Source organism: Nelumbo lutea, chromosome 1 (assembly GCF_056320005.1).
Source record: "Nelumbo lutea isolate HS-2025 chromosome 1, American lotus-T2T, whole genome shotgun sequence".
NCBI classification, from domain to species: domain Eukaryota; kingdom Viridiplantae; phylum Streptophyta; class Magnoliopsida; order Proteales; family Nelumbonaceae; genus Nelumbo; species Nelumbo lutea.
The window spans coordinates 94214763-94239796 of record NC_142684.1 but is presented as its reverse complement, the minus strand read 5'-3'; the positions used below and the strand labels follow the sequence as shown (position 1 = coordinate 94239796).

Below are 25034 nucleotides of genomic sequence, written 5' to 3'. Positions count from 1 at the left end.
ACATTCTTCTATTTGTACCTTGCTTGCTTTAGTAGCTATGCATGACATGAAATTAGAGCAGTTAGATGTTAAAACTGCATTTTTGCATGGTGATTTGAAAGAGAATATTTATATGAAACAACCAGATGGTTTTGTTGTAGAAGGAAAGGAAGACCATGTTTTCTTGTTGAAGAAGTCTCTGTATGGCCTTAAGCAGTCTCCAAGGCAGTGGTATAAGTGCTTTGATGCTTTTATGACTTCTAGCGGTTATCCCAGGAGTGCCTTTGACAGTTGTGTTTATTTCAGGAAGCTCTCTGATGATTCCTTCATTTATCGGTTATTATATGTTGACGACATGCTCATTGCTTCTAAGAATAAGTCTGAAATTGTGAAGTTAAAGTCTCTCTTGAACAGTGAGTTCGAGATGAAGAATCTGGGTCCAACGAAAAAAATTCTAAGTATGGAGATTATTCGTGATTATGAGAACGGGAAACTGTTTCTCAGTCAGTAGAACTATATTGAGAAAGTTCTTGATCGTTTTGGCATGTCAGATGCCAAACTTGTCTCCACTCCTCTAGTAGCTCACTTCAAATTATCGGTGAAGCAATCACCGAAGTCTAATGAGGAGAAGGTCTATATGGCTTGTGTGCCTTACTCTAGTGCTGTTGGTAGCATCATGTATGCTATGGTATGCTCGCGTCCAGATATTGCTCGGGCTGTCAGTGTTGTGAGCCGTTATATGTCCTATCCGGGGAAGGCTCATTGGGAAGTCGTGAAGTGGATCATTAGGTATTTGAGAGGTACATCTAATTTCTGCCTTGAGTTTGGAAAATCCATAGAGAAGCTTGTCGGTTATTGTGATTCTGATTATGCTGGAGATCTTGATCGGAGGAGATCTCTCACTGGCTATTGTTTCACTTTGGGGAGTACCTCTATTAGTTGGAAAGCTTCACTTCAGTCAATTGTTGCTTTGTCTATGACTGAAGTTGAGTATATGGCTATGGCTAATGCCGCTAAGGAAGCTTTATGGTTACAAAATCTAGTTGGTGAACTCACAGGTAGACAGGAGGCTACAATGATCTATTATGATAGTCAAAGTGCCATACATTTGACTCATGACCAGATGTTTCATGAGAGGACCAAGCACATTGATGTGCATTATCACTTTGTTCATTATATTGTTGAGGATGGTCATATTTTGCTCAACAAAATAGCTTCCGTTGAGAATCCTATTGATATATTGACAAGGCCATTACCATCATCGAAGTTCGATGCTTGCATCGACTTGGTGGGTCTTGTCTCATTTGATGCTTGATGCCCTTGGGGCATTTGGAGAGGGAGATTTTCTGTTTGAATTATCGCCAAGGTGGAGATTGTTGATGTTTGGTGTGGCTAAGTAATTCAACAGCCTCAATTACACCACCAAAGCTGCTACATTTATCTTTTGGTATGAATGTTGTAACAATCTCAATTACACCACCAAAAAATGTTGTAACAGTCACAATTACACCACCAAAAACTACTACATTTATCTTTTGAGATGAATGTTGTAACAGTCACAATTACACCACCAAAAACTGCTACACTTATTGTGACTTCTCCACTTCCCTATTTTCTTCTATAAAAGGGGTGCCTCCTAAGGGTAGTATGTATGGAGACAGAGCATTAGAAGGCTGAAAAGATTGGGAGAACTTCATCACCATCTTCTGACAAGATCTACTTCTACTCTGTTTGGATCATTCTTCTTCTTCTCTACTGCCATTAAGGGTTTCTCTACACCAGTTCAAAGCAGTCATCTATGCCCTTTTTTGAGTGCTTCAAGGCTTTGTTAAAGGCATTTCGGCACTAGTAAGGTGGTCAGTTTGTAATTCTCTCATCAAGGACATGAATAAACATGTTTTTCTTTATTCTCCGGTGGATGTAGGTCTTTTTGACCGAACCACATAAATCTGGTGCCATTTTTACCTTTCTTTTGCTCTTATTATTTGCTTTATAATTCACATATTCCTCAATTATCTTTTCTTGTTTGCCATACTAATTACTTGGTAATTCAGAGTTTAATCCTAACAGAAAACATTAATCCCCTTTTTAGAAAATCTCTATAGCTTGCAAATTGACACTACTTTAGAAAATAGAAGACTGGCTGAAAGAAAATCTGGGCAATTTACTGTAAAATCTTTCTACAACAAACTAGCCCCCAGAAGAAGAGGCAGGATTTTCCCATGGGCATAATCTGGTGCAAATATAATACCTCAAAGGTAGCTTTCTTCGTCTGGTCTGCCTATCTGAATAAGATACTCGCTAAGGACAACCTGTTAATTAGAGGAATGATGTTTGATTCGGGTGAAAGTTGTAAAGATATTTACTCTCAAGGGATGTTGTCCAGCATCTATTGAAACCATTTTGAAAGGCTGACAGATCAAAGGACTGAGTAAGAAAGGAAATGCAATTTGGAAAATGATTCCATAAGCAATGTTCTAGGTTGTATGACAGGAAAGGAATGCAAGGATTGGTCAAGGGTTCAAAGCATAGATGCATTGAAAGAAGGGGGTTTTCCTAAATCTGCTACTGTCCATATCATTATCTCTATCCTGATGTTTCCAGTTTAATATTACCCATGTAGCTGCATCATGAACTGCTGCCTTTTGGCAATAAAATTATAATTAAAAAATGAATAGCATGTTCAAAAGAATGCGATGGGTTAGGTATGGGCCTTTTTTTGGCCAGTAACAACATTTCTTTTGGTGTACCACTAAGAAATTTTAAGCAACTAAAATAGTACATTTTTGAAAATCACAATCTTGGACAGAGATCATGTGGGTTTACCCAAGCTATAGGACAAGTGGAATCAATATCTATGTGCTGGGACCTTGGCAATGCTTTGGGAGCAGCATTTTATGTTGTCTTTGTGTTGGCGGCATGTTAAGGTGGAGGGAGACTTGCAATCGTAGGGTGGATGAGAGATGGTGTTGAAGGGCTCTGGTATTTACTTAATCACATTAGAGAGGCCACATCTATAGCAGCCAGAGTGAAATATCATTGATCTGGGTGCTTGGATCAACCAACTTCCTGGATGATCCATCAGTGAGGAGTTGAGAGATTAGAGTTATACTGGGGCCCTACTCCTAGAGTAGTTTGTATAGGTTCTCGTGTTTTGTTTATTGCTTAATTCTGTTTTTGATGGTATCCTCTTCTAGGCCTGTTTTTGCCTTCTGTGCTATTGACGGAGGTTTATATACTTATTTTATCTTATTTGTTTCAGTTATCTATTGAACAAAATCAATAATAAATAACTAATCACTTAATGTGTGAAACTTCAAAGAAGTTTAAAGATCTGTAACATCTACTGTGGATTCACGGGTGAAGACCAAGGTACACCACGCAGTGCAGTCTAAGACCAAGGTACACCACACGTGAAGCCCTGGCAAGTTTTGGATCACCCATATCATTGCTAATGTCCCCATGCAGAAGAATAACAGGAAAGAGGGAAAGCGATCAAAGAGAGAAAGAGAAAGAGATAGAAAGTAAAAGTATAGGTCGAGGGAGAAAGTAACGACAAAGCAACCGTCAAGTCGTGACAGAGAGTGGAGGCAGGCAGGCATAGAACGAGAGAAAGAGGAAGAAGAAGAGGTCTCCGAGTCTGGACAAAATTAATTTTTGACAAATGTTAAAATCATTCAAAGTCCTGACGCCCATTAACTTTTAACTCGTTAGTGTCTGTTAGTTTTAAAATTATATAAGTGATGTACTGAATTCTAATTGGCCGATGCAGACCAATGCAGAAAACTTTATACAAAATGGATGATGTGAACTCAACAAAAACAGAGTTCAAGAACTGCGCAAGGATAACAAACACAACCTCTATCTTTGGACTGTTAACTCCATACACAATTTGTATTACAAACACGATGAATTGATCCCTTATAATCGAACTTTTAATAATAATCGAAAAAAAAATGTTTTTCTAGGAAACTAGGACACCAACGAAGGAGATGACAAAAGGGGAAAGAGGGAAAGGAAAGAAAAAGATGACCAACAAATTAAATTAAGCTATTAGGAGCAAGACGAAAAGCTTCACCAATCGTTAATCACTTTATTAACTATTTAATAACTATTACTTATTACCGTATTCATAGATGTTACTTAGAGAAGGACCAGGGGGAATTTCAAAAATTTTTCTCTCCCTTCAACTGGGAATCACATTCCCTATTTAGAAAATCACATTTTTAATGATAAATCTTGAACCTTAAACTGAACCAGATCTGAACCAAAAGGAATGGGAGAGAATGATACCTGATACGGAGAAGCAATATCTCCCAACGAAGGTGTTCACGCCCAAGGAAGGATCCAAAGACTGCTCCCACTGAAGATGGCGCAGTGCAGGATAGAGCAGAATCAGCAGTGTTCTTCCCCAAGAACTCTGTCCTTCTCAAGAAACAGCAGGATGGAACGTGAGCACAGCTTCCTTTTCAATCATTTCTTAAAGAATTGATGTCAAGATCCAATCTTGACTTCTCCCACAGTTGGAGATCAAACTGGGAAACAGGGCGGCAAGAGCAGGGAGGCGGCAAGAGAGTATTCGCAGGGTGCAGAATTCTCTCTTCTTAATTTCAGCACTAAAGAGGATCTGATGTATTTCTTGTTCTCTCTCAAGGCTGCCGCCCCCTCATTTCTTTTTGTTAACTTGAAAAGATCAGCTCCTAATCCCATTAGGAGGTGCTTATCCAAATCATATTTGGATCAGCCTTCTCTTCTAGTGATAAGGATAAACCCTTATCTTATCTGCAGATTAGATTAGCTTTATCCTAATCCTATTAGGAGGTTTCTAGATCTGAATCACATTTAGATCTGGACTCTCTGAGTGGATAGGATGAAGACCCTATCCTAACTGCTAATCCATCTCAGAATTCGCCCCTTTAATTAACTAAATTAATAGCCCAATTCGAAATGGGCTTTAGGCCCATTAAGCTTATGTGCTCACTTAACCTTTCCTAACTGCTGCCCAGTTGGGCTTCCTTGTATGGCATGGGACCCAAGCATTGATCTACACATCAGCCACATGGGTTCGGCCCAGCCTTTGTTACAAGGCCTGGTCGAATACACTGTTAAGACAGTGCACCCCCTGAAACCCATCGAATGGGCTCTATGGCCCCAACACTTACCCTAAGTGGTCCCTGGGCCAAGCCACCTTGTAACACCCAGGGACTGTGGGCAGATGCAAGATTAGCCCATCAGGTATTATCCTCAATGGTCTTACACTTAACCTCTCAACCCATAATGATCATACACTGCCCGACAAGAGAGGACCTCTCCCTCGGCTACAAAGAATAGTGTTGCACTCTCCACTTATATGGATCCCAGGAATTAAAACCCTTTTGCAAACATTTTAGAAACCATAATATATATATATACTTTTATATCTCATATAAAATATACTTTGCAAAACAAATCTCAACGGTTGAAATCGGCTGTCGGTAGTCTTGGTTTCCAACAGTGAGAGTGCATCCCCGATCATTACCTTTGTCCGACAAAGGGGCTGATCCTGTCACTATGATCACCCACTCAGATGAATTCTCGGATTGTCCCAACATACCCAGGTTTTGACCCCCGCTAAGGATCTCACTAATTGGTACATCAAAGACAGCCCGATCCGACACCTAGTGCAGTATCATAATCGAGTCTAGGGGTCGGGTGTAACTTTTCAGTTTTGCCCATCAATCTCCAAGGTCCAGGGCAATACTGGAAATCTGGTCCAGTTCAAAGATTCAATTAATCCCACACTGTATGTGCCTAGGGTTTCACCCCGGTAGCTGAGACAAGCCACCCCAACCGACTTGGTGGCACCACAGTGTCAGCCTTGTCAGGATAGGTCTCCCCAGACCGACCCACTGACTGTGAACATTCTAAACTAACACGAGTCTCAATAAGTATCCAGTTTAAGGGTATTACATAGAAACATACCAAGGGAACATGAATCAAATATGTACTTTTATTCATTTACAATAAACTCATAAAGTACATCAATTTTGATTGAAGCTAAGGGCATACAAAACTGTCTAACAGACCTTCTTCATGGAGGGACGAATTGATGGCTCATCTTGGATGCACCACAGTCCCAGCCAAATCATCCTCTCTAACCTTCTCGTATCCACCACTTCATCACCTACCAGCTTCCCTACCTCACCAGCTTCGAAACAGTCGTAAACCCAATCCACAAGAACAAATTGATCCTCGGGAAGATTCACGTCGACACTCCTTCGGCAGCAGATTATCTCCAGCAACACAACCCCGAAGCTATACACGTCCACCTTCACAGTTATAGGCATGTTAATTCGATGCCACTATGGTGCCACATAGCCCCTTGTGCCCTTTATGCCTGTCAATATCCCTGTTTTGTCTTGCTTCAACAGCCTTGCCAATCCAAAGTCTGCAATCTTTGGGCATTGATGGTCACCCATGAGTATGTTCTATGGCTTTATGTCGCATTGGATAATCTGAGTCTCGCATTCTTCGTGTAGATACAGGATACCTTTGGCTATATTCAAAGCAATTCCCACTCTTTCATCCTGAAGAAGGGTGATTTGGCCTGACCTCTTAACAGAGTGACACGTGTGCATGACTTATAATGAACGAAAGCTCGGCAGGGGCGAATCCTCACATAGATGCGACAATGTAGGCGACAACTCAGCGATGCCAGCCCGCCGCAAGACGAGCTTGGGATAAAATCACTTTGACACACCGCAAACAGTCAAGACAATTGTCTCGCCACTAATAGCTCGCTACAACGTAGTTCGCTATAAGGCAGCTCGGCATCCTGCAAGAAGTTGCCTGCCTGACAAGACCGTACCTGTCAGTCCTGAGGACTGCGCCCATATCCCTCGTCTGGCGGTGCAGCACCTGCCAACTCTAAGGACTGCACTCATGGTCTCTTGTCCGGTGGCGCCGTGCCTGCCAACCCCGGAGGTTGTCTCCTACCTGGCGGGACCATACCCTACAACAGTCACATTGGCTCACCTACACCCCAGTCCTGACGATAGCAGCCAATCACTCTGAGGCGATACCTAACAACAGATCACCGCAGCAGAGATTTGGGATCAGCCCCTCCAAGCTTGTAAGAACGTTAGTACATAAAGCTCTCAACCCCCAGGGGTCAAGGTATTGCATATTCACCACTCTCTAGCTTTCTCATCTTCTTGCAAGCTCACTCTCTTCCAAACTCACAGCCGAGTACTAACTTAATCATCGGAGTGTTCCCGCCAGGTGAGCAACCCCGGGTTCCTTCTTCTCTTTACGCAGGTATATCTAGCCCGACGCCAGCTAGGAGCGCAGTCACTTCTAGCTAGGAGTGGCCGGATTGCACGTTACCTGACAACAGGCCACCTCGAAGGCCCACCTCAAGGAGAAGCACCTCAGCACAATATCAGCAGCTCGGCACAAGGTGGCTTGATACGTAGTAGCTCGTTGAGGAGCAGCTCGGCATATCGCAGGAAAATCTTCTACCTAACAACCATACCTGCCAAATCTAGAGACTACACCCATGTCTCTCGCCAGGCGGCGTTGTGCCTTCCAGCCCAGAGGGATGTCACTTCTAGCAGGGCCGTACTCTACAACGGTTACTTGTGCCCACCTGATCAGCTCTGGCAAATAACGGCTGCAGCAGAGAATCAGTGGTGGTTGTACCCGACCTGTCAGGATATCAAGTATATAAGGGCTCCGACCCTCAAGGGAAAAGGTAATTGCGTGACTCTCACTCTAAGCTCTTTCATTGCTGTAATTGCTCTACTACTCTCTCTCAGCTACTAACTTAAGCATCAGAGTGTTCCCACTGGGTGAGCTCCCTGGGGTCCCTTCATCTTCTTCTTCACAGGTGTCTTGGCCGCTGCCAGCTAGGAGCGTAGCCCCTTCCAACTAGGAGTGACTAGGTCGCGCAACATCAAGTTTTATTAGTTTATTATTATTTTTGTATTATTTCTAGGTGAATTTATAAGAAAACATCATCTTAAAACAATTTTATAAACCACCCTTTGTGTTTTCACCCTAACCAAGGCATCTCTTATAGTTTTGAGAAAAAGTGCAAACATCTCCTTTCCCTTGGCTTTTAGCAACAAAGACATTAAAGCCTTATCATTGTTAATGCATTATTGTACATAATTTAAAGTTTCAACCTTATCCTTCACTAATTTATTTTTTCAAATGATTTTCAAAGAATAATTCTCCTTACTCTTCTTAGACAAAATAAGGTAAAGAAGCTGAAGTGAAGTAAAATTAATGTATTACATCAACATTTTTTATTTGGAATGTTGACGAAAGGAAGGTATTTGCATCTTTTTTCAAAACAAAAGGGGAGGCTTGTTAAGGTCAAAACACAAGAGAGTTTCATTGGATTGTTAGAAAACCAAATGAAGTTTTTATAATTTTCCTTATTTTTAAATGAAATTTAAATTGATTTTAAAATAATTAAACTATATTTAAAATTAATATTTTTATTAATTTTTAAAATTAGTAAATATTGAATTTATTTAAATATATTAGGTTTTTATTAAATTTAAATTCCTTATGAAATTTAATTAAATTTTTATTTTTAGTAGAACTTAAGTTGGTTTTAAATGAATAAAATCTAATTATAAAACTAATGATTTTTTGATAATTTTGTATTAGTTTTATAATAAATTTAAATTGATATTAGTTTTTGATTTATCTTACTCCTTTTATTAATTAATTTTTTTTATTACATTAATAAAATATTTATATCAATAACAATAATTAATAATTATTTTTATTTTATTTAAATAACTTACTAAATTATTTTACTATGGTTGATTAGTTTTTATTATTTTCAAATGGAATATAAATGGATTATAATTTTTGAATGGAAGTAGATTATTTAGTGTAATAATATATTATTGAATATCTCAATTTCAATATAATTAATCTTTACTAATAATTACAATTTAATGCAAATATAACTAATATATATAATTATGGGTAAATTGAAATGAATGCATATAAATAAATTTAATGTATTTTATGCAATTTAATGGAGTAATAGAGATGAGAGAGAATTAATGGCATGAGTTATTGAAGGAGAGAGTTAATAGCATAATTAATAAGGAGAGATTACTAAAAGTGTTAATCGAAAAGGAGGGGAGGGAGAGAGAGAGAGAGAGAGAGAGAGAGAGAGAGAGAGAGTTAATGATTTAATGGTGTATAAATAAGGAGTGTTAAAAGTCTTAAAGATGATTGGTCACTTTTTATTTTGCTCAATTCTAAAATTAAAAAATTAAAGAAAAAACTGAAAAAAGATATATGCCTTTGAGAAGAAACAAGAAAAAAAAGATAATGACTTTGAGAATAAACTACAAAGAATAAAAGTTTCACCTTAGCACATTGCATTTTAATATATAGATATAGATGTTTATATGAATGAACTTGTTTTTGAGTTGTCAAATTAATGAGGTTGAAAAGAAATAAATGAATATTTTTGGGAACAAGGAATTTGTGCGGTAATCCCACATTTCACTTGGGACTTCAATTGATTTTCTCAGTCCCTTCTGGTATGATTCTAGAAGCAAAATCCCAGTTGCATCGTTCAGGTCCACGCTATCTGCTTACATTCTCTTGCAAAGATTTTCAGTCAATGGACTCTACAACAAAACCTGTTAAACCTTCTTCTAACATTTCAGACGTTGTATATGGATTTCCGAGGGAAAATGCAAATGAAAAAGGAAAACAAAAATAGAAAAGAATGGAAGAGGGGAAAAAAGCGCACCACATGTTTATTGTTGCTAGTGGTTGCCTGAGATGGCCGGTGGTAGTGAATAACCTTCCCTTCTCTGTTTTGAATTGAAAAAAAAAATTCAAAAATAATATCAAACCCCAATCGTAATGGATGTGAGAAAGAGATGGGGAATAAATACCTCTAAACGGTGAGATTGTCGAAACGATCATCAGCGCCGGAGAGTGTGGATTCCGAGCTCAGATTGGATGAAGGAGAGTGAATAGGGGTAAGGGTACACGTCTCAATCAAGGGTGAGAATGGAGCTTTTGGGCAAATTTTAGAACTAACAGCTAGGGTTCTCCCAACCTTAGGTGCAAAGTCTGGGTTTTGAGGAAGTTACGACCATGGTCATTGGGTTGGATGAGTCTGCATCAATACTGTTAGCTGTCAATCAAAATTAAGTAGGTTCTACCTCTGTTATTATGTTATGTGTCTTAGGAGAATTCATCCATAAAATCTAATTGTTAGAGGGTTATTATGTTATGTGTTTTAAGAGAATTCATCTCTAAAACCTAATTATTAGAGGGAGGGGACCCAAACACATATATACTCTATAACAGTATACTACAAACATAAAACAAATGGATCGTTATATTAATGTCCCGGATCCACTAATGGGCCCATGGGTCAAAGTTATTAGAGAAACTTGGGGTCATTGGGTGGATAAGGGTCGGTTATTGAGATTTTTGTGAAAAAATATTTACATTGGGTCAATTAAGACTTACAAGTTGAGTTTAATTAGTTGGGTCATGTTGGAAAATTATGTGGATAGTGGTTGAACCAAGTAGGATACATGGATTAATGTTGGGTCCAAGTTGTTAGGAATTAGTTTCAGAGTCTATTTAAGTTGTATTTTTTTCTCAATTAAGAAATTCTGAGAAATATCTTTTACAATTGAGATTCTTATCTCTTAGAGGTCTTCCTCTCACTCGAAGTAGACAGAATTCACGTTACATCCTATTTGGGACTGTAATAAATGGTATTAGAGCCAGCCATGGATCCCGGTTTTGAACACTGGCTTTTCCAACTACAAGGAAAAATTCGAGTGTTGATGACGAAGCAAGACAAGTTTAGGGAGAGAATGATGCAGATGTTCGAGTCTCTCAGCTCGTCTTGATCAACTTTAAGCTTTTTATTCACCATGCAGATCCAATGAAGATCAACCACAGCAAGAGTCATGTGATTGGCCTGTTACATAACACCCTGACAGGAAGAACTCCATGAGCTTTTCTTGTAACTCTAATTTCTCTCATTGGCAGAGAAAAGTCTCAACCTTAGCTGTGATGGCTCTCAACAAAAGATGGTCATGAAGAAGAAGAGAAGATAGGCACAATTGCTGATTAAGGTTTGCAGAGATCAGTGCCAATGGTGTGACAAGATACCGACAGCATTCAGATGGCCAAGTGCTCATCATGTATTATCCATCAAAAGAAAGAAAGGGTAAATTACAAACTGCCACCTTATACTTAAGGTTTATGGGGTGGTGACACTTAGCCATCCAAACTTTGTTTTGCACAAAGGCCCCCTAAACTTCTGGCTTTCAGCGCTATCCCTGCTCTGTTAACAGGGTTGAACATCTTACAGTGTTCCTTCCCCAGAAAGTCGAGCGCTTGAGATTGAAGCTGGAGCCATTTAGTTTACTTGCATGCTTTTCTGCACATAATTTAGGTCCAGGTGCAGGGCAACTAGTCCCGGATCCATTGAAGACAGAATCTCTCCCATTGATTGGTGAGATTCATTGGCAGGTAAATTGCTACTACCATCCATCTCATTCATTGGATTCATTGGCAAGTAAATTACTCCACTTTCATAAATTAATAATTTACAAAATAAAAAGTTACCAAAATTAATAATTTAATAATATCCCAAAATCACAAAAATTGTTCATTCATAAATTAGAAAAAAAAATCTGGTTAATTGTTAATTTAGACCTAGACCCAGACCCGACCTACTGACCTAGATTATCTCATCTTGTTGACCCGAAATGTTGCTACAGTGTTCACTCGACAGAGTGGCCACAACAACGTCTTGGGGGTCAATGGGATGGCTATAATTAATCAAAATCAGAAAGGAAACTTCATTATATCTTCCTTCCTTCCACCTGATATAGAATGTTTAGGCTGAAACTATGTTAAAAAAAAAAAAAAAAAAAAAAGAGTTTGATCCCAAAAAACTAACCCAAGAAGAGAAAATATAGTTCGATCTCTATAAAGTTTCAAGTTTTTAGAAAAAAAAAAAAAAACACCCAGGAAGAAAAACTAGATAGTCAAGTGTAAGATCTACGAAAAAACTTCTTGTCGTTGGTGGCTGGACAGTGAGACTGTCGCTGTAAGAACAAGGGAATTCAAGTTAGAAAAAAAAACAAAAAAATGATTAAATGAGAACGATAACTTCAAAAAATAGAAGAAAGTGGCCAAATGACAAGTCTGCTGACCACTTTTCATCACCACTGATCGTTGTCAGTAGACTTGTAATTGGGTGCACCACCACCTAGTAGAGATGTTCGAATGAAAAGATGTATAACCCTCGTGTGGGGGTATTTTAGGTATTACAAAAATATATTAGGGACTAGTTCGCCCCATTTTTTTGGAGAAATACTTCTTCAAGAAGTGTTGAAAAATATGCAACTTGAAGTTACTTTTTTAAAGAAGTACTTTAAAAAAAAGTACTTCTTCCCCACTTTTTTACCAAACACACAAAATTACTTAATAACCACTTAGTGTGTAGTCCCAACTCTTAAAAGAAGTACTTTTTGTAAGTATTCTCAAACATGGGCTAAGAACACTTGTGTGAACAAACAAAATAAAACCTCTCAACCATTTAGGCCATGTTTGGAAGTGCTTAAAAATAAGTGTTTATTCAAAATAAGTGCTTATTTGGGCCATTAAGCATTTATTGGTATTTGGGAAATAATCCTAAAATAAGTGCTTATTTACTTATTTAGGGCTTATTTTTTTTAAGCCAAATTTCCAGCTTTTTTTAACTGTTTATACAATAAGCACTTATTCAATTTTTTCTTCCAAAATTATCCCTAGCTGAATTTTAAAATACCACTTATAAAATTATACTTAGCAAAAGCATTTTTACAAAAGAACTTTTATAAGAGTACTTTTATGAAAGCACTTTTATGAAAGTACTTTTATACAAGTGCATTAATAAAAGTACTTTCATAAAAGTGCTTTTATAAAATTACTTTCGTAAAAGTACTTTCGTAAAAGTATTTTTATAAAAGTGCTTTTGTAAAAGTTCTTTTCATAAAAGTTCTTTTCATAAAAGTACTTTTATGAAAGTGCTTTTGTAAATATGCTTTCATAAAAGTATTTTTATAAAAGTACTTTCATAAAAGTGTTTTTATAAAAATTCTTTCAAAGGTATATTTTAAAATTTTGAAAGAAAATGAAGGATAAAATAGTCACAAATGCTTATTTAAGTGCTTATTAGAGAAAAAGACTACCAAACACCCACACCCAATATAAAATAAGTGTTTATTTCAAAAAATAAGCATTTGAAAAAGTTGGGTGCAAAATGCAAATAAGTGCTTATTCGAATAATCACTTGTTTTTAAGCACTTATTCAATAAGCACTTGTTTTTAACTTAAGCACTCCCAAACATGGCCTTAATCTGCTTGATGTCATAGTTTATTGTTAATTGGGGTCTATTAGACTCAATTTAGAAAGAGTATAAATAGAAATAAATAAAGTGCAAAACTTTGTATTTTGTATTATTTTATATGTATTTGTATGTTACATAACTACATATATACCTTAAGGTGTACAATACGTGAAGTTGGTCTGGGTGCTATTTAAAATGAAAGTTGTGGAGGGTTCAAGGTTGGTTAAACCATGGAAATTTCATTGGTTCAATGCCATGCAGTCACATTGTATCATGTCTTGCATGAGATCTCCACTTTTCACCTATAATTGGAAGAAAAGAACATTTGTGCAAATGGTGACTTTGATGGTGTTTGGTATTTGATGTAGCTTTTTGAAGAAACGGTGCCAGCTCAGCATTGTAGGTGAGTTTAACAAGAAGATACCTAAAAAGTTATTTGGTTGATAAATGACTCTCTCAAAAATCGTGTGAACCGTTCATCAAAAAAAAAGACATCAATTTTGATGTTTTTCATTTTTAAGTCTGATTTTTCACTGTTTGGATTATATTGTGCCTAATGGCATCTAGTGGTGCCTAATGATGCCGAGGTGTAAAAAATTGTACAAAACATTTAAAGCAGATTTTGTGTCATTTTTCAAGACAAAATCATACAAAATATTTATCTTATAAATGCCATCAATACCAAACAACCCTTTTTGTGCAAGTTCTTTTTACAATTTGTAATTAATTTCATCATCATTGAATCAAGTTGCAATTAATTCATCTTATCATGATTTCTCAAGGACAATTATGTCCATGCAATTTAATATTTAATAATGTGACTATTGGTTCTTTTAATAAATGTTCAATTGTAGATTAAATACTACCTAAGTCAATTATCGTTAATCTGCAAAATTGCTAATGTAATGGTAAAGTTTAAAGAGTGCTACATGTCAATTTTGATAGAAAAAGGGCACATGGGAGTGCAAATAGGTTGAGTGTAAGTATATTCTTGTTTAGTTTTTCTTCATGTTTGTCTTTCTCTTATTTGTTTGGGCAAAGTAAAATAATGCGGTCTCCAGTTTATATGAAAGAAAGTGGAGATAGGAGGGATATTTGTTTGAGAGTGACATATAAAGCAAGACAATGTTCAATCAATCTTTGGGATGCAAAATTTTCACAGCCAGTAAATGCAAATTAGACAAAGTACAAAATTTGTATCAGATAAGAATGCAAACCATAGATTCAGTTTGGGAAAAGTGCAAATGCAAATATATTTAGTACAAAACCTTGTATATAATATTTATAAACTTTGCATTTGTACTATACATATTTGTATTTATATCAACAATTTTTTAAAAACCAATCTAGAAATGAGAACTGCTTCAGCCACTAGTTTCCAGGTTAGCAACTTATCTGTCTAATCAAATGGTTGAGTCAACTCTGGCATGTATTAGTGAGAAGGGTGGTTGTGGTTGAGAAAGAAAGAAAGAGATATTTTCTTCTTCTCTCTCTCGTCAACCAATTAATTGCTTCCTCTTTTTCCATCCGACCAGTAAGACATCACTTCTCTTGTTTTTAACTTTTTTTTGTTATTTTAGTTTTAAAAAATAAATTCAAACTTTTATTATTAAATTATGAGCTGTTGCCTGGGTCAAACAGTTCAGCAGTTCTGCTATTCAGATCATTGATTTACAACTGAGTTAATGGTTTTTAGTTTCACTTTGGAAAGAGTATAAATACAAATATATAGAATGCAAAACCTTACATTTTGTATTATTTTGTATGTATTTGCACTACATATTTGTTTTGGCACTTTTACCAAACCAAGCCTTAAGCTCAGTTTGGAAGGAGTAAGAATACAACTATGTAAAGTGAAAAATCTTGTATTTTGTATTACATCATATGTAATTGTAATGTATACATTTATATTTGTACTCCTTCCAAACTGAGGCGATTTAGGCTGTGTTTGGTTGCAGTGGAAATTTATTTGTTCTAGTACAAATGCTTGAAAATGCAAATTCTTGTTTATTTTGTTTTAGATTTTACTTTACTCTTTTTCATGTCTTAATTTACTTCAATTGTGTTGCAATCAAACAAAATAAACTAAAATTTAAAACAAAAAATAGGTCATAATTTACACTCAAATCATTTGCATTGTCATAACTTTGCATCAATACAAATTTATTTGCATTACAACCAAACACAGCATTGGGAAAAATCTAGGCGAGGTGAAAAACAGAATTGGGTAGGCGATGGGTTCCAGAGTCGATGGGTTCAAACTTTCCGGTCAATGACAGTTTTAAAACGTTTTGACATGAAATAAGATTGCCACGCTAATTGGTTATTGACTTATTGGACTGTTAACTCCATACACAATTTGTATTCCAATTAAACATCATCAATTGATCCCTTGTAAACAAATTTTTAATAATAATTGAAAACAAATGTTTTTTTTCTAGGAAATTAGACACCAACGAACATAAGGTATTGATATGCAATTATTGCAGAAGTCAATCGTCACTTTATTAGCTATTTAATAACTATTACTTATTACCGTATTCATAGATGTTACTTAGAGAAGAACCAGGGGGAACTGCTACCTCTGCATTCCCTTCCAACATCGTGACCACCTTCTTCATGGAGGGACGAAGAGATGGCTCATATTGGATGCACCAAAGTCCCAGCCAAATCATCCTCTCTAACTTCTTCTTATCGATCACTTCATCACCCACCAGCTTCCCTACCTCACCAGCTTCGAAACAGTCGTAAACCCAATCCACAAGAACAGCTTGATCCTCGGGAAGATTCACGTCAACACTCCTTCGGCAGCAGATTATCTCCAGCAACACAACCCCGAAGCTATACACGTCCACCTTCGCTGTTATAGGCACGTTTCGATGCCACTCTGGTGCCACATAGCCCCTTGTGCCCTTTATCCCTGTCAATATCCCTGTTTGGTCTTGCTTCAACAGCCTTGCCAATCCAAAGTCAGCAATCTTTGGACATTGACGGTCGCCCATGAGTATGTTCTGTGGCTTTATGTCGCAGTGGATAATCTGAGTCTCGCATTCTTCGTGTAGATACAGGATACCTTTGGCTATATTCAAAGCAATTCTCACTCTTTCATCCCAAGTTGGTTGGGTTTCAGATTTGAAGAGAAAGTCTGCAAGTGATCCATTGCTCATGTACTCGTACACTAGAAGCCTATTAAGGCCTTCATTGCAGTAACCGAGCAATCGGACTAGGTTTCTGTGATGGGTAGTACCAATAACTTTCATCTCAGTTCGAAATTCTTGTTCTCCTTCATCTATTACTTTATGCAATCTCTTGACTGCAGCATCCTGACCATTTGGTAAAACTCCTTTGAACACGGTGCCGCAAGCTCCTTTACCCAATTCTTGATTGAAACCTGCTGTGACTCGTTCGAGCTCAGCATAAGTAAACGATCGGAGTGTCATGTCCTCATCATTGAAGTTTCTAATTCCTCGATCCGTCATCATCTTTCTGTATGACCTAAAGTGATTCCTCTGAACAAAAATGGCAAAAAGTGCGACAACTAAAAGGGCACAACCAGTAATTGCAATTATAATAAATAAGATATCCTACCTGAACTCCTTGGGCTTGCTTCCTGCTTCCATGGAATCTGTGTTCATTTGGGTTCCAGAAGGACCAGAACCAATAACCATCTTGATGATAGTTTTGGTCTGGTCATTGTCGTTTCTTCTCCCATACCTCAACGGAAGCTTCTGCTTGCTGCACCGTTGGTCCCGAAATAGAGCAACTCCGCAGTTACAGTCTTGCCAGCAAGCCTGTATGCAATCTTCTTCTGTCTTGGACGGTAGAAGTTCATATCCGTTGTTTTCCCATTGGACATTATTCAGTGTGGACATGGTGAATTGGGGATGTTGTTTACTGTTTCCGCAACTGTCTGTGACATTAATTCTCTGACAGCCCAAGATATGTTGGCTCTGGTCAATGAAATCCAAACCAGGAATACATCTGCAAGTATATTGTTGATCCATGACGACACAATACCCATTTAGACCGCACATCCCTGTAGGACAGCTACGGGGGTTTAGATGTACCGACGTCGACCAATTGCCGCTCTGACCCAAAACATACAGCCTGAAGATCCCATCCACATCCATAGTCCATCGGCAAGATATAAATCCATTGGTGCGACACTGGACTCCACCGTTGTACAGATTTTTAATATTGATGCCGGTGGTATTATACAAGTTGAGAGCACCATCATCGGTAAAATTTAATGTCACGTTGTCTCGTCGGCAACATGTATCGGAAGCATAATAAGAAGTCTCTGCCTTAGCATTTTGCATTGGATACTGCACAAGGTTTCCATCTGACTGCATTATAATGTAAAACCATCCGGACGAGTGATTGGTCTCTGAAGTGCTAGAAACCAGTTTTCCTTCCACCAGCAGAGGCTGACCTGGTAAAATGGTGTCTGTTGGGAAATCAAAACTCTGCCATATGATGTTTCCACTAGAATTACAGAGAACGAAGTTGCCGGTGTCGAGCATAGAAGCCCAAGAAGCGGATTGAGCGGCTTCAGCAATCGATGTGGATTGGGATGCCGTGGTTTGGATGAGCCTTCCGTCTCTGGTCAAGGCCAGTCTAGAGTCCTGTTGCAGTGGTGGGTCGTCTCGGTTTGCTGTCCAAATCACTGTTTTTGTAGGGATTTTGGCAAACCAAATACCAACTGCGTAGCCATTGGCGTATTGATAAAACCCAAATGCAAACTGGCCGGACGGGGACAGCCATGAAGAGTTGGTAGTGGGGGAGAGAGAGGAACCTAAGCTGATTTTGGATGATGTTTGCTGAGCAGCTGTTAGTGTGAAAACAATAAGAAATAGGAAAAGCAGAGATATAGCGGAAGCCATGATAGAAGGCTAGAAGTGCATCCAGTTTTTGTGCGTATTTGAAATTAAAGGGCTGGGAACTAGATATACGTAGAACTTCTGGAAATTGGTAGACTTTCCACCGAGATTCCCTTGAGTCTGAAACTGGGCAATTTTTTAAAAACCAATCTAGAAATGAGAACTGCTTCAGCCACTAGTTTCCAGGTTAGCAATTTATCTGTCTAATCAAATGGTTGAGTCAATTCTGGCATGTATTAGTGAGAAGGGTGGTTGTGGTTGAGAAAGAAAGAGATATTTTCTTCTTCTTCTTCTCTCTCTCGTCAACCAATTAATTGCTTTCTCTTTTTCCATCCGACCAGTAAGACATCACTTCTCTTGTTTTCAACTTTTTTTTGTTATTTTAGTTTAAAAAAATAAATTCAAACTTTTATTTTATTTTATTTTATTTTTCGTACGACATATGATGTGAATAATGCTTGAAATTTATCAGATTAGGCACATCGTTGTAACCAGAAAATTTGTTCGACACTTGTCCGAATATCCTCACCTCACCCTCGAAAAGATTAAAAACCACTTTCGATGATTATCCAAAATTTTTTTATTTGTTTTATTTCCCAACAACTACTACCTTAAGGCTGGTTGTGCCCGAGAGACGCTAGGCGCAAGGGATGTTGGGCCAAGCTATGCATCAAAGCATATGGGGAGTTGTGTGTTGAAAATGATTTTTATGGACTTAGTCCACTCATACAATTTGTCTAACAGGTGGTGGGTACCTCTATTTTCTAACCCAAATCAATTTATTGGCATTACTGATTACTAACAGGGTAGAGAAGGGTAAAATGGGTTTTTTCAAAAATTAAATAGGCCACAGCGAACCCAAAAGTCTTTATACTGTGTTTACTTTGAACGAAGAAGTAGGAAAAAGAAAAAAAAATGATATAAAAATCAGGTTTCCTTATATTTCTCTTCCTTCAAATCAAACCGTGTAAATTGAAAACTAATTGACCGACGGCTTCGTCATTATAGGACCCTTTGGCGTAAACTAATCTCTATATAAAATAGTTAACAGCACCATCATTCATTGTCATCATCACGGGCACGGGCAGAGGGACAGGGCTAGTCGTAGGGGGTGGCTGGAATTCAGAATTCTGCATCGTATATTTTTGTACTTTTCTATTTTTGTACTTTTCTGATCATGTGATGTTGAAAAACACTGATGTAAAAATAGTCAAAAAAATCCCTACAGTCTACAGATATACCACCGCCACCCATCCAACCTATTTTTCAACCGTAAATTTTTAAGGCACGGTGGTCGGTGGGATTGATATATATCAGAGATATCCACAAAGAATGCCATTGGAAGGTGCAACTTCCAATTCTCACATTTCTTGCATATTTACAGGGAAGGCCCATGTGCTCCCTCAATGAGTGTAGGGGTAAAGTTAGGAAATCAAGATTCTAACCAAATATGAGTCAGGAACAGAGACCCCACGGAGACCAAGAAACAGTCACAAAAGAATCGAGGCGAGCAAGATTTGCAATCTCAATAACAGGGACGTCACAGTAAGCAAGAGCTGGTAGAGCCGATCAAGTACGGTGATGTGTTTCTCGTCTCCGGCGAACTTGCGGACAAGTCCATAGTACCGCAAAATGCTGCCATGATTCAGACTATACACTATAGAGCATCTGGTGCTTGAATAAAACTCTGATAAAATAAAAATTAAAAAAAAAAAAAAAGGGTAACTTGAACATTTAGAAAACTTTATACGGTCAAAAGAGAATTTTTTTCGAAGTCAATTAACGGAACGCTAACGGAAGGGTTCTTTGTCTAATAGCCTAAGTACAAGAGGTGTTTGTCGCAAAAAAACAGGCCCATAATACAGGGGGTCCCTGTAATATACCCAAAATTAAAACCCTCCCGATCTCCTATTTTGTTTGCACTCGAAAGGCCTCTTCTGTATTTCCCCCCTTCTTTCCCTGCCTCCTCTCTCCCGTCAAGAGCTACCACTGTTCACCGGTGATGGTTGCGTCGCCAGTACTCTCTGTCTCTCCTTTTCTCTCCCCTCCCTCTCCCTCTTTCCTGTTTCTTCTTCTTTCTTGCTCCAAATCGGCAACCCAACACTCTGACCGACGTCTTCACTGCAACCTCTGACGCCTCTGCAACCACCGGTCAGTAGGATTTTCAGTTTCTAATCAGAAACATACAACTTCCGACGCCCATGGGACCAATTCGCATGGAACCACCACCGAATCTTACTAGCCTGATAAGAAGTTAAGAACTTAGGCTGGGTTTGTCATCTTGAATTTTAAATCTGACAATAGACTCGACTCAGGTAAACCTAGCCTGATAAAAGGAGTTTTCTTCTTTAAATCAAAAAGGAATCACTTGGCCCAATAAAGCGGACCACAAGAAAGCTAGTTACTTAATGGAACTTATGGCTGTGTTGGGTTTAATAGAAAATAAGTGAGAAAAAAAGAAGTAGAGAAGTTATTAACAAATTGTGTTAATAGAAAGAATGAAGGAAACAGTTAGATCTGTCACGATAGCGATGATGACTACTAAGTTAATCTTGTAGTTATGCGTTTTCTTTTTCTTTTTCTCGTTTTAGGAAATTAGCCACAACTCTCACATTTAAGCTATGAGTCGGCTTATATATTATTAGTATTCAATCACCAAATGAATTTTCTTCTGGTGTGAAACTTCAAGGAAGTTTAAAGATCTGTAACATCTACTGTGGATTCACGCGTGAGGACGAAGGTAGACCACGCAGTGCAGTCCAAGACCAAGGTACACCACGCGTGAAGACCTGGCAAGTTTCGGATCACCCATATCACTGCTAATGTCCCCGTGCAGAAGAATAACAGGAAAGAGGGAGAGCGATCAAAGAGAGAAAAAGATAGAAAGTACAGGTCGAGGGAGAGAGTAACGACAAAGCAACCGTCAAGTCGTGACAGAGAGTGTAGGCGGGCATAGAACGAGAGAGAGGAGGAAGAAAAGTCTCTGAGTCCGGACAAAATGGGTTAGGATGTATGTAATAGGCACGTAAGGTAAGCACCACGAGTGAGCACCTAATAGCTGTGTGCGAATTTTAATTTTTGACAAATATTAAAATCATTCAGAGTCCTGACGCCCATTAACTTTTAACTCGTTAGTGTCTGTTAGTCTTAAAATTATACAAGTGATGTACTGAATTCTAATTGGCCGATGCAGACCAATGCAGAAAACTTTATACAAAGTGGATGATGTGAGCTCAACAAAAACAAAGTTCAAGAACTGCGCAAGGATAACAAACACAACCTCTATCTTTGCACTGTTAACTCCATACACAATTTGTATTCCAAACACGATGAATTGATCCCTTATAATCGAACTTTTAATAATAATCGAAAAAAAAATGTCTTTCTAGGAAACTAGGACACCAATGATGGAGATGACAAAAGGGGAAAAAAGGGAAAGGAAAGAAAAAGATGACCAAGAAATTAAATTAAGCTATTAGGAACAAGACGAAAAACTTCACCAATCGTTAATCACTTTATTAACTATTTAATAACTATTACTTATTACCGTATTCATAGATGTTACTTAGAGAAGAACCAGGGGGAACTGCTACCTCTGCATTCCCTTCCAACATCGTGACCACCTTCTTCATGGAGGGACGAAGAGATGGCTCATATTGGATGCACCAAAGTCCCAGCCAAATCATCCTCTCTAACTTCTTCTTATCGATCACTTCATCACCCACCAGCTTCCCTACCTCACCAGCTTCGAAACAGTCGTAAACCCAATCCACAAGAACAGCTTGATCCTCGGGAAGATTCACGTCGACACTCCTTCGGCAGCAGATTATCTCCAGCAACACAACCCCGAAGCTATACACGTCCACCTTCGCTGTTATAGGCACGTTTCGATGCCACTCTGGTGCCACATAGCCCCTTGTGCCCTTTATCCCTGTCAATATCCCTGTTTGGTCTTGCTTCAACAGCCTTGCCAATCCAAAGTCAGCAATCTTTGGACATTGATGGTCGCCCATGAGTATGTTCTGTGGCTTTATGTCGCAGTGGATAATCTGAGTCTCGCATTCTTCGTGTAGATACAGGATACCTTTGGCTATATTCAACGCAATTCCCACTCTTTCATCCCAAGTTGGTTGGGTTTCAGATTTGAAGAGAAAGTCTGCAAGTGATCCATTGCTCATGTACTCGTACACTAGAAGCCTATTAAGGCCTTCATTGCAATAACCGAGCAATCGGACTAGGTTTCTGTGATGGGTTCTACCAATAACTCTCATCTCAGTTCGAAATTCTTGTTCTCCTTCATCTATTACTTTATGCAATCTCTTGACTGCAGCATCCTGACCATTTGGTAAAACTCCTTTGAACACGGTGCCGCAAGCTCCTTTACCCAATTCTTGATTGAAACCTGCTGTGACTCGTTCGAGCTCAGCATAAGTAAACGATCGGAGTGTCATGTCCTCATCATTGAAGTTTCTAATTCCTCGATCCGTCATCATCTTTCTGTATGACCTAAAGTGATTCCTCTGAACAAAAATGGCAAAAAGTGCGACAACTAAAAGGGCACAACCAGTAATTGCAATTATAATAAATAAGATATCCTTCCTGAACTCCTTGGGCTTGCTTCCTGCTTCCATGGAATTTGTGTTCATTTGGGTTCCAGAAGGACCAGAACCAATAACCATCTTGATGAAAGTTTTGGTCTGGTCATTGTCGTTTCTTCTCCCATACCTCAACGGAAGCTTCTGCTTGCTGCACCGTTGGTCCTTAAATAGAGCAACTCCGCAGTTACAGTCTGGCCAGCAAGCCTGAATGCAATCTTCTTCTGTCTTGGACGGTAGAAGTTCATATCCGTTGTCTTCCCACTGGACATTATTCAGTGTGGACATGGTGAATTGGGGATGTTTTTTACTGTTTCTGCAACTGTCTGTGCCATTAATTCTCTGACAGCCCAAGATCTGTTGGCTCTGATCAATGAAATCCAAACCAGGAATACATCTGCAAGTATATTGTTGATCCATGACGACACAATACCCATTTAGACCGCACATCCCTGTAGGACAGCTACGGGGGTTTAGATGTACCGACGTCGACCAATTGCCGCTCTGACCCAAAACATACAGCCTGAAGATTCCATCCACATCCATAGTCCATCGGCAAGATATAAATCCATTGGTGCGACACTGGACTCCACCGTTGTACAGATTTTTAATATTGATGCCGGTGGTATTATACAAGTTGAGAGCACCATCATCGGTAAAATTTAATGTCACGTTGTCTCGTCGGCAACATGTATCGGAAGCATAATAAGAAGTCTCTGCCTTAGCATTTTGCATTGGATACTGCACAAGGTTTCCGTCTGACTGCATTATAATGTAAAACCATCCGGACGAGTGATTGGTCTCTGAAGTGCTAGAAACCAGTTTTCCTTCCACCAGCAGAGGCTGACCTGGTAAAATGGTGTCTGTTGGGAAATCAAAACTCTGCCATATGATGTTTCCACTAGAATTACAGAGAACGAAGTTGCCGGTGTCGAGCATAGAAGCCCAAGAAGCGGATTGAGCGGCTTCAGCAATCGATATGGATTGGGATGCCGTGGTTTGCAGGATGAGCCTTCCGTCTCTGGTCAAGACCAGTCTAGAGTCCTGTTGCAGTGGTGGGTCGTCTCGGTTTGCTGTCCAAATCACTGTTTTTGTAGGGATTTTGGCAAACCAAATACCAACTGCGTAGCCATTGGCGTATTGATAAAACCCAAATGCAAACTGGCCGGACGGGGATAGCCATGAAGAGTTGGTAGTGGGGGAGAGAGAGGAACCTAAGCTGATTTTGGATGATGTTTGCTGAGCAGCTGTTAATGATGTTTTCTGAGCAGCTGTTAGTGTGAAAAAGATAAGAAATAGGAAAAGCAGAGATATAGCAGAAGCCATGATAGAAGGCTAGAAGTGCATCCAGTTTTTGTGCGTATTTGAAATTAAAGGGCTGGGAACTGAGATATACGTAGAACTTCTGGAAATTGGTAGACTTTCCACCGAGTTTCCCTTGTGTGTTGAAGTGTTGGAATCCAGTTGTTGGGCGTATTTGGAACGAAAGAGCATGGAGAAATTGGTAAGACTTCCACCGAGATTCCCTCGAGTGTTGAACCGTTTGGACAAAGAGCAGTTTTTTTTAAATATTTTATAAGGTGCAACGAGCAGTTGCTCATATTAAAACCCCTAAAAAATTAAAAACTTCACACTATACCATTTCTTTTTCCTTGTAAACCACCATAATATGGATTGCGTGTCAATTAGGTGGCCCCGATTACAATAGAGGCTGTATAATGGTGCTTTTATTCGTTAGGTTTCAAAATGAATTGTATATTTTCATTAATTTGTTTCGTCAATACCTTTTGTCAAATCTCTTAAAATACCGCAACTATTTAGCTAATTGAGATATTACATATGAATTGTCTTACAGCACCCGTACTGTTTCTGACATAATCGTAACGATTCTGTTGAAATGTCCTTCTACCCTTCCGTTTAGTATTGCCGGCATTTGAGCAAAAGGGAACCGTTTTGAGGAAAGAGAACCCACACCCGTTGTGATTCGAGCACTCTATTACTTGATTCTAACGGTCACTGCTGCAATAAGATTTTGTGCAAAAATGCATTTCGTACATCAATTTGATGAATATATCAACCCTCAGAAACAACATAGAGAGTAGAAGTCAAACAGTTGTTAGTTTAATCACCGGACTGAATGTATCATGAAAATCAACCCCTTGTTGTTGAGAGAAGTCACGGGCTACTAG

General features: G+C 38.6%; 3 protein-coding genes across 3 annotated transcripts; all 3 read right to left on the bottom strand.

The window, feature by feature from the left end:
• Positions 1–15728: 15728 nt before the first annotated feature.
• Positions 15729–16852, bottom strand: LOC148876211 (G-type lectin S-receptor-like serine/threonine-protein kinase LECRK3). The gene has a single exon (XM_088966331.1). It carries the CDS (start codon positions 16850–16852, stop codon positions 15896–15898), a length of 957 nt encoding a protein of 318 aa, XP_088822457.1. The 3' UTR covers positions 15729–15895.
• LOC148876210 (G-type lectin S-receptor-like serine/threonine-protein kinase LECRK1) lies at positions 15729–18253 on the bottom strand. Its single transcript, XM_088966330.1, has one exon. The coding sequence runs from the start codon at positions 18251–18253 to the stop codon at positions 16955–16957; it is 1299 nt and encodes a 432-aa protein (XP_088822456.1). The 3' UTR covers positions 15729–16954.
• A 3262-nt stretch (positions 18254–21515) lies between these two features.
• On the bottom strand, positions 21516–24696 carry LOC148876209 (G-type lectin S-receptor-like serine/threonine-protein kinase LECRK1). The gene has a single exon (XM_088966329.1). It carries the CDS (start codon positions 24169–24171, stop codon positions 21787–21789), a length of 2385 nt encoding a protein of 794 aa, XP_088822455.1. The 5' UTR covers positions 24172–24696; the 3' UTR covers positions 21516–21786.
• Positions 24697–25034: the final 338 nt, after the last annotated feature.

Excerpts from the sequence above, each read along its gene's own strand:
- LOC148876211 (XM_088966331.1), bottom strand. The coding sequence starts at position 16,852 with ATGATGACGGATCGAGGAATTAGAAACTTCAATGATGAGGACATGACA.
- LOC148876210 (XM_088966330.1), bottom strand. The coding sequence starts at position 18,253 with ATGGCTTCCGCTATATCTCTGCTTTTCCTATTTCTTATTGTTTTCACA.
- LOC148876209 (XM_088966329.1), bottom strand. The coding sequence starts at position 24,171 with ATGGCTTCTGCTATATCTCTGCTTTTCCTATTTCTTATCTTTTTCACA.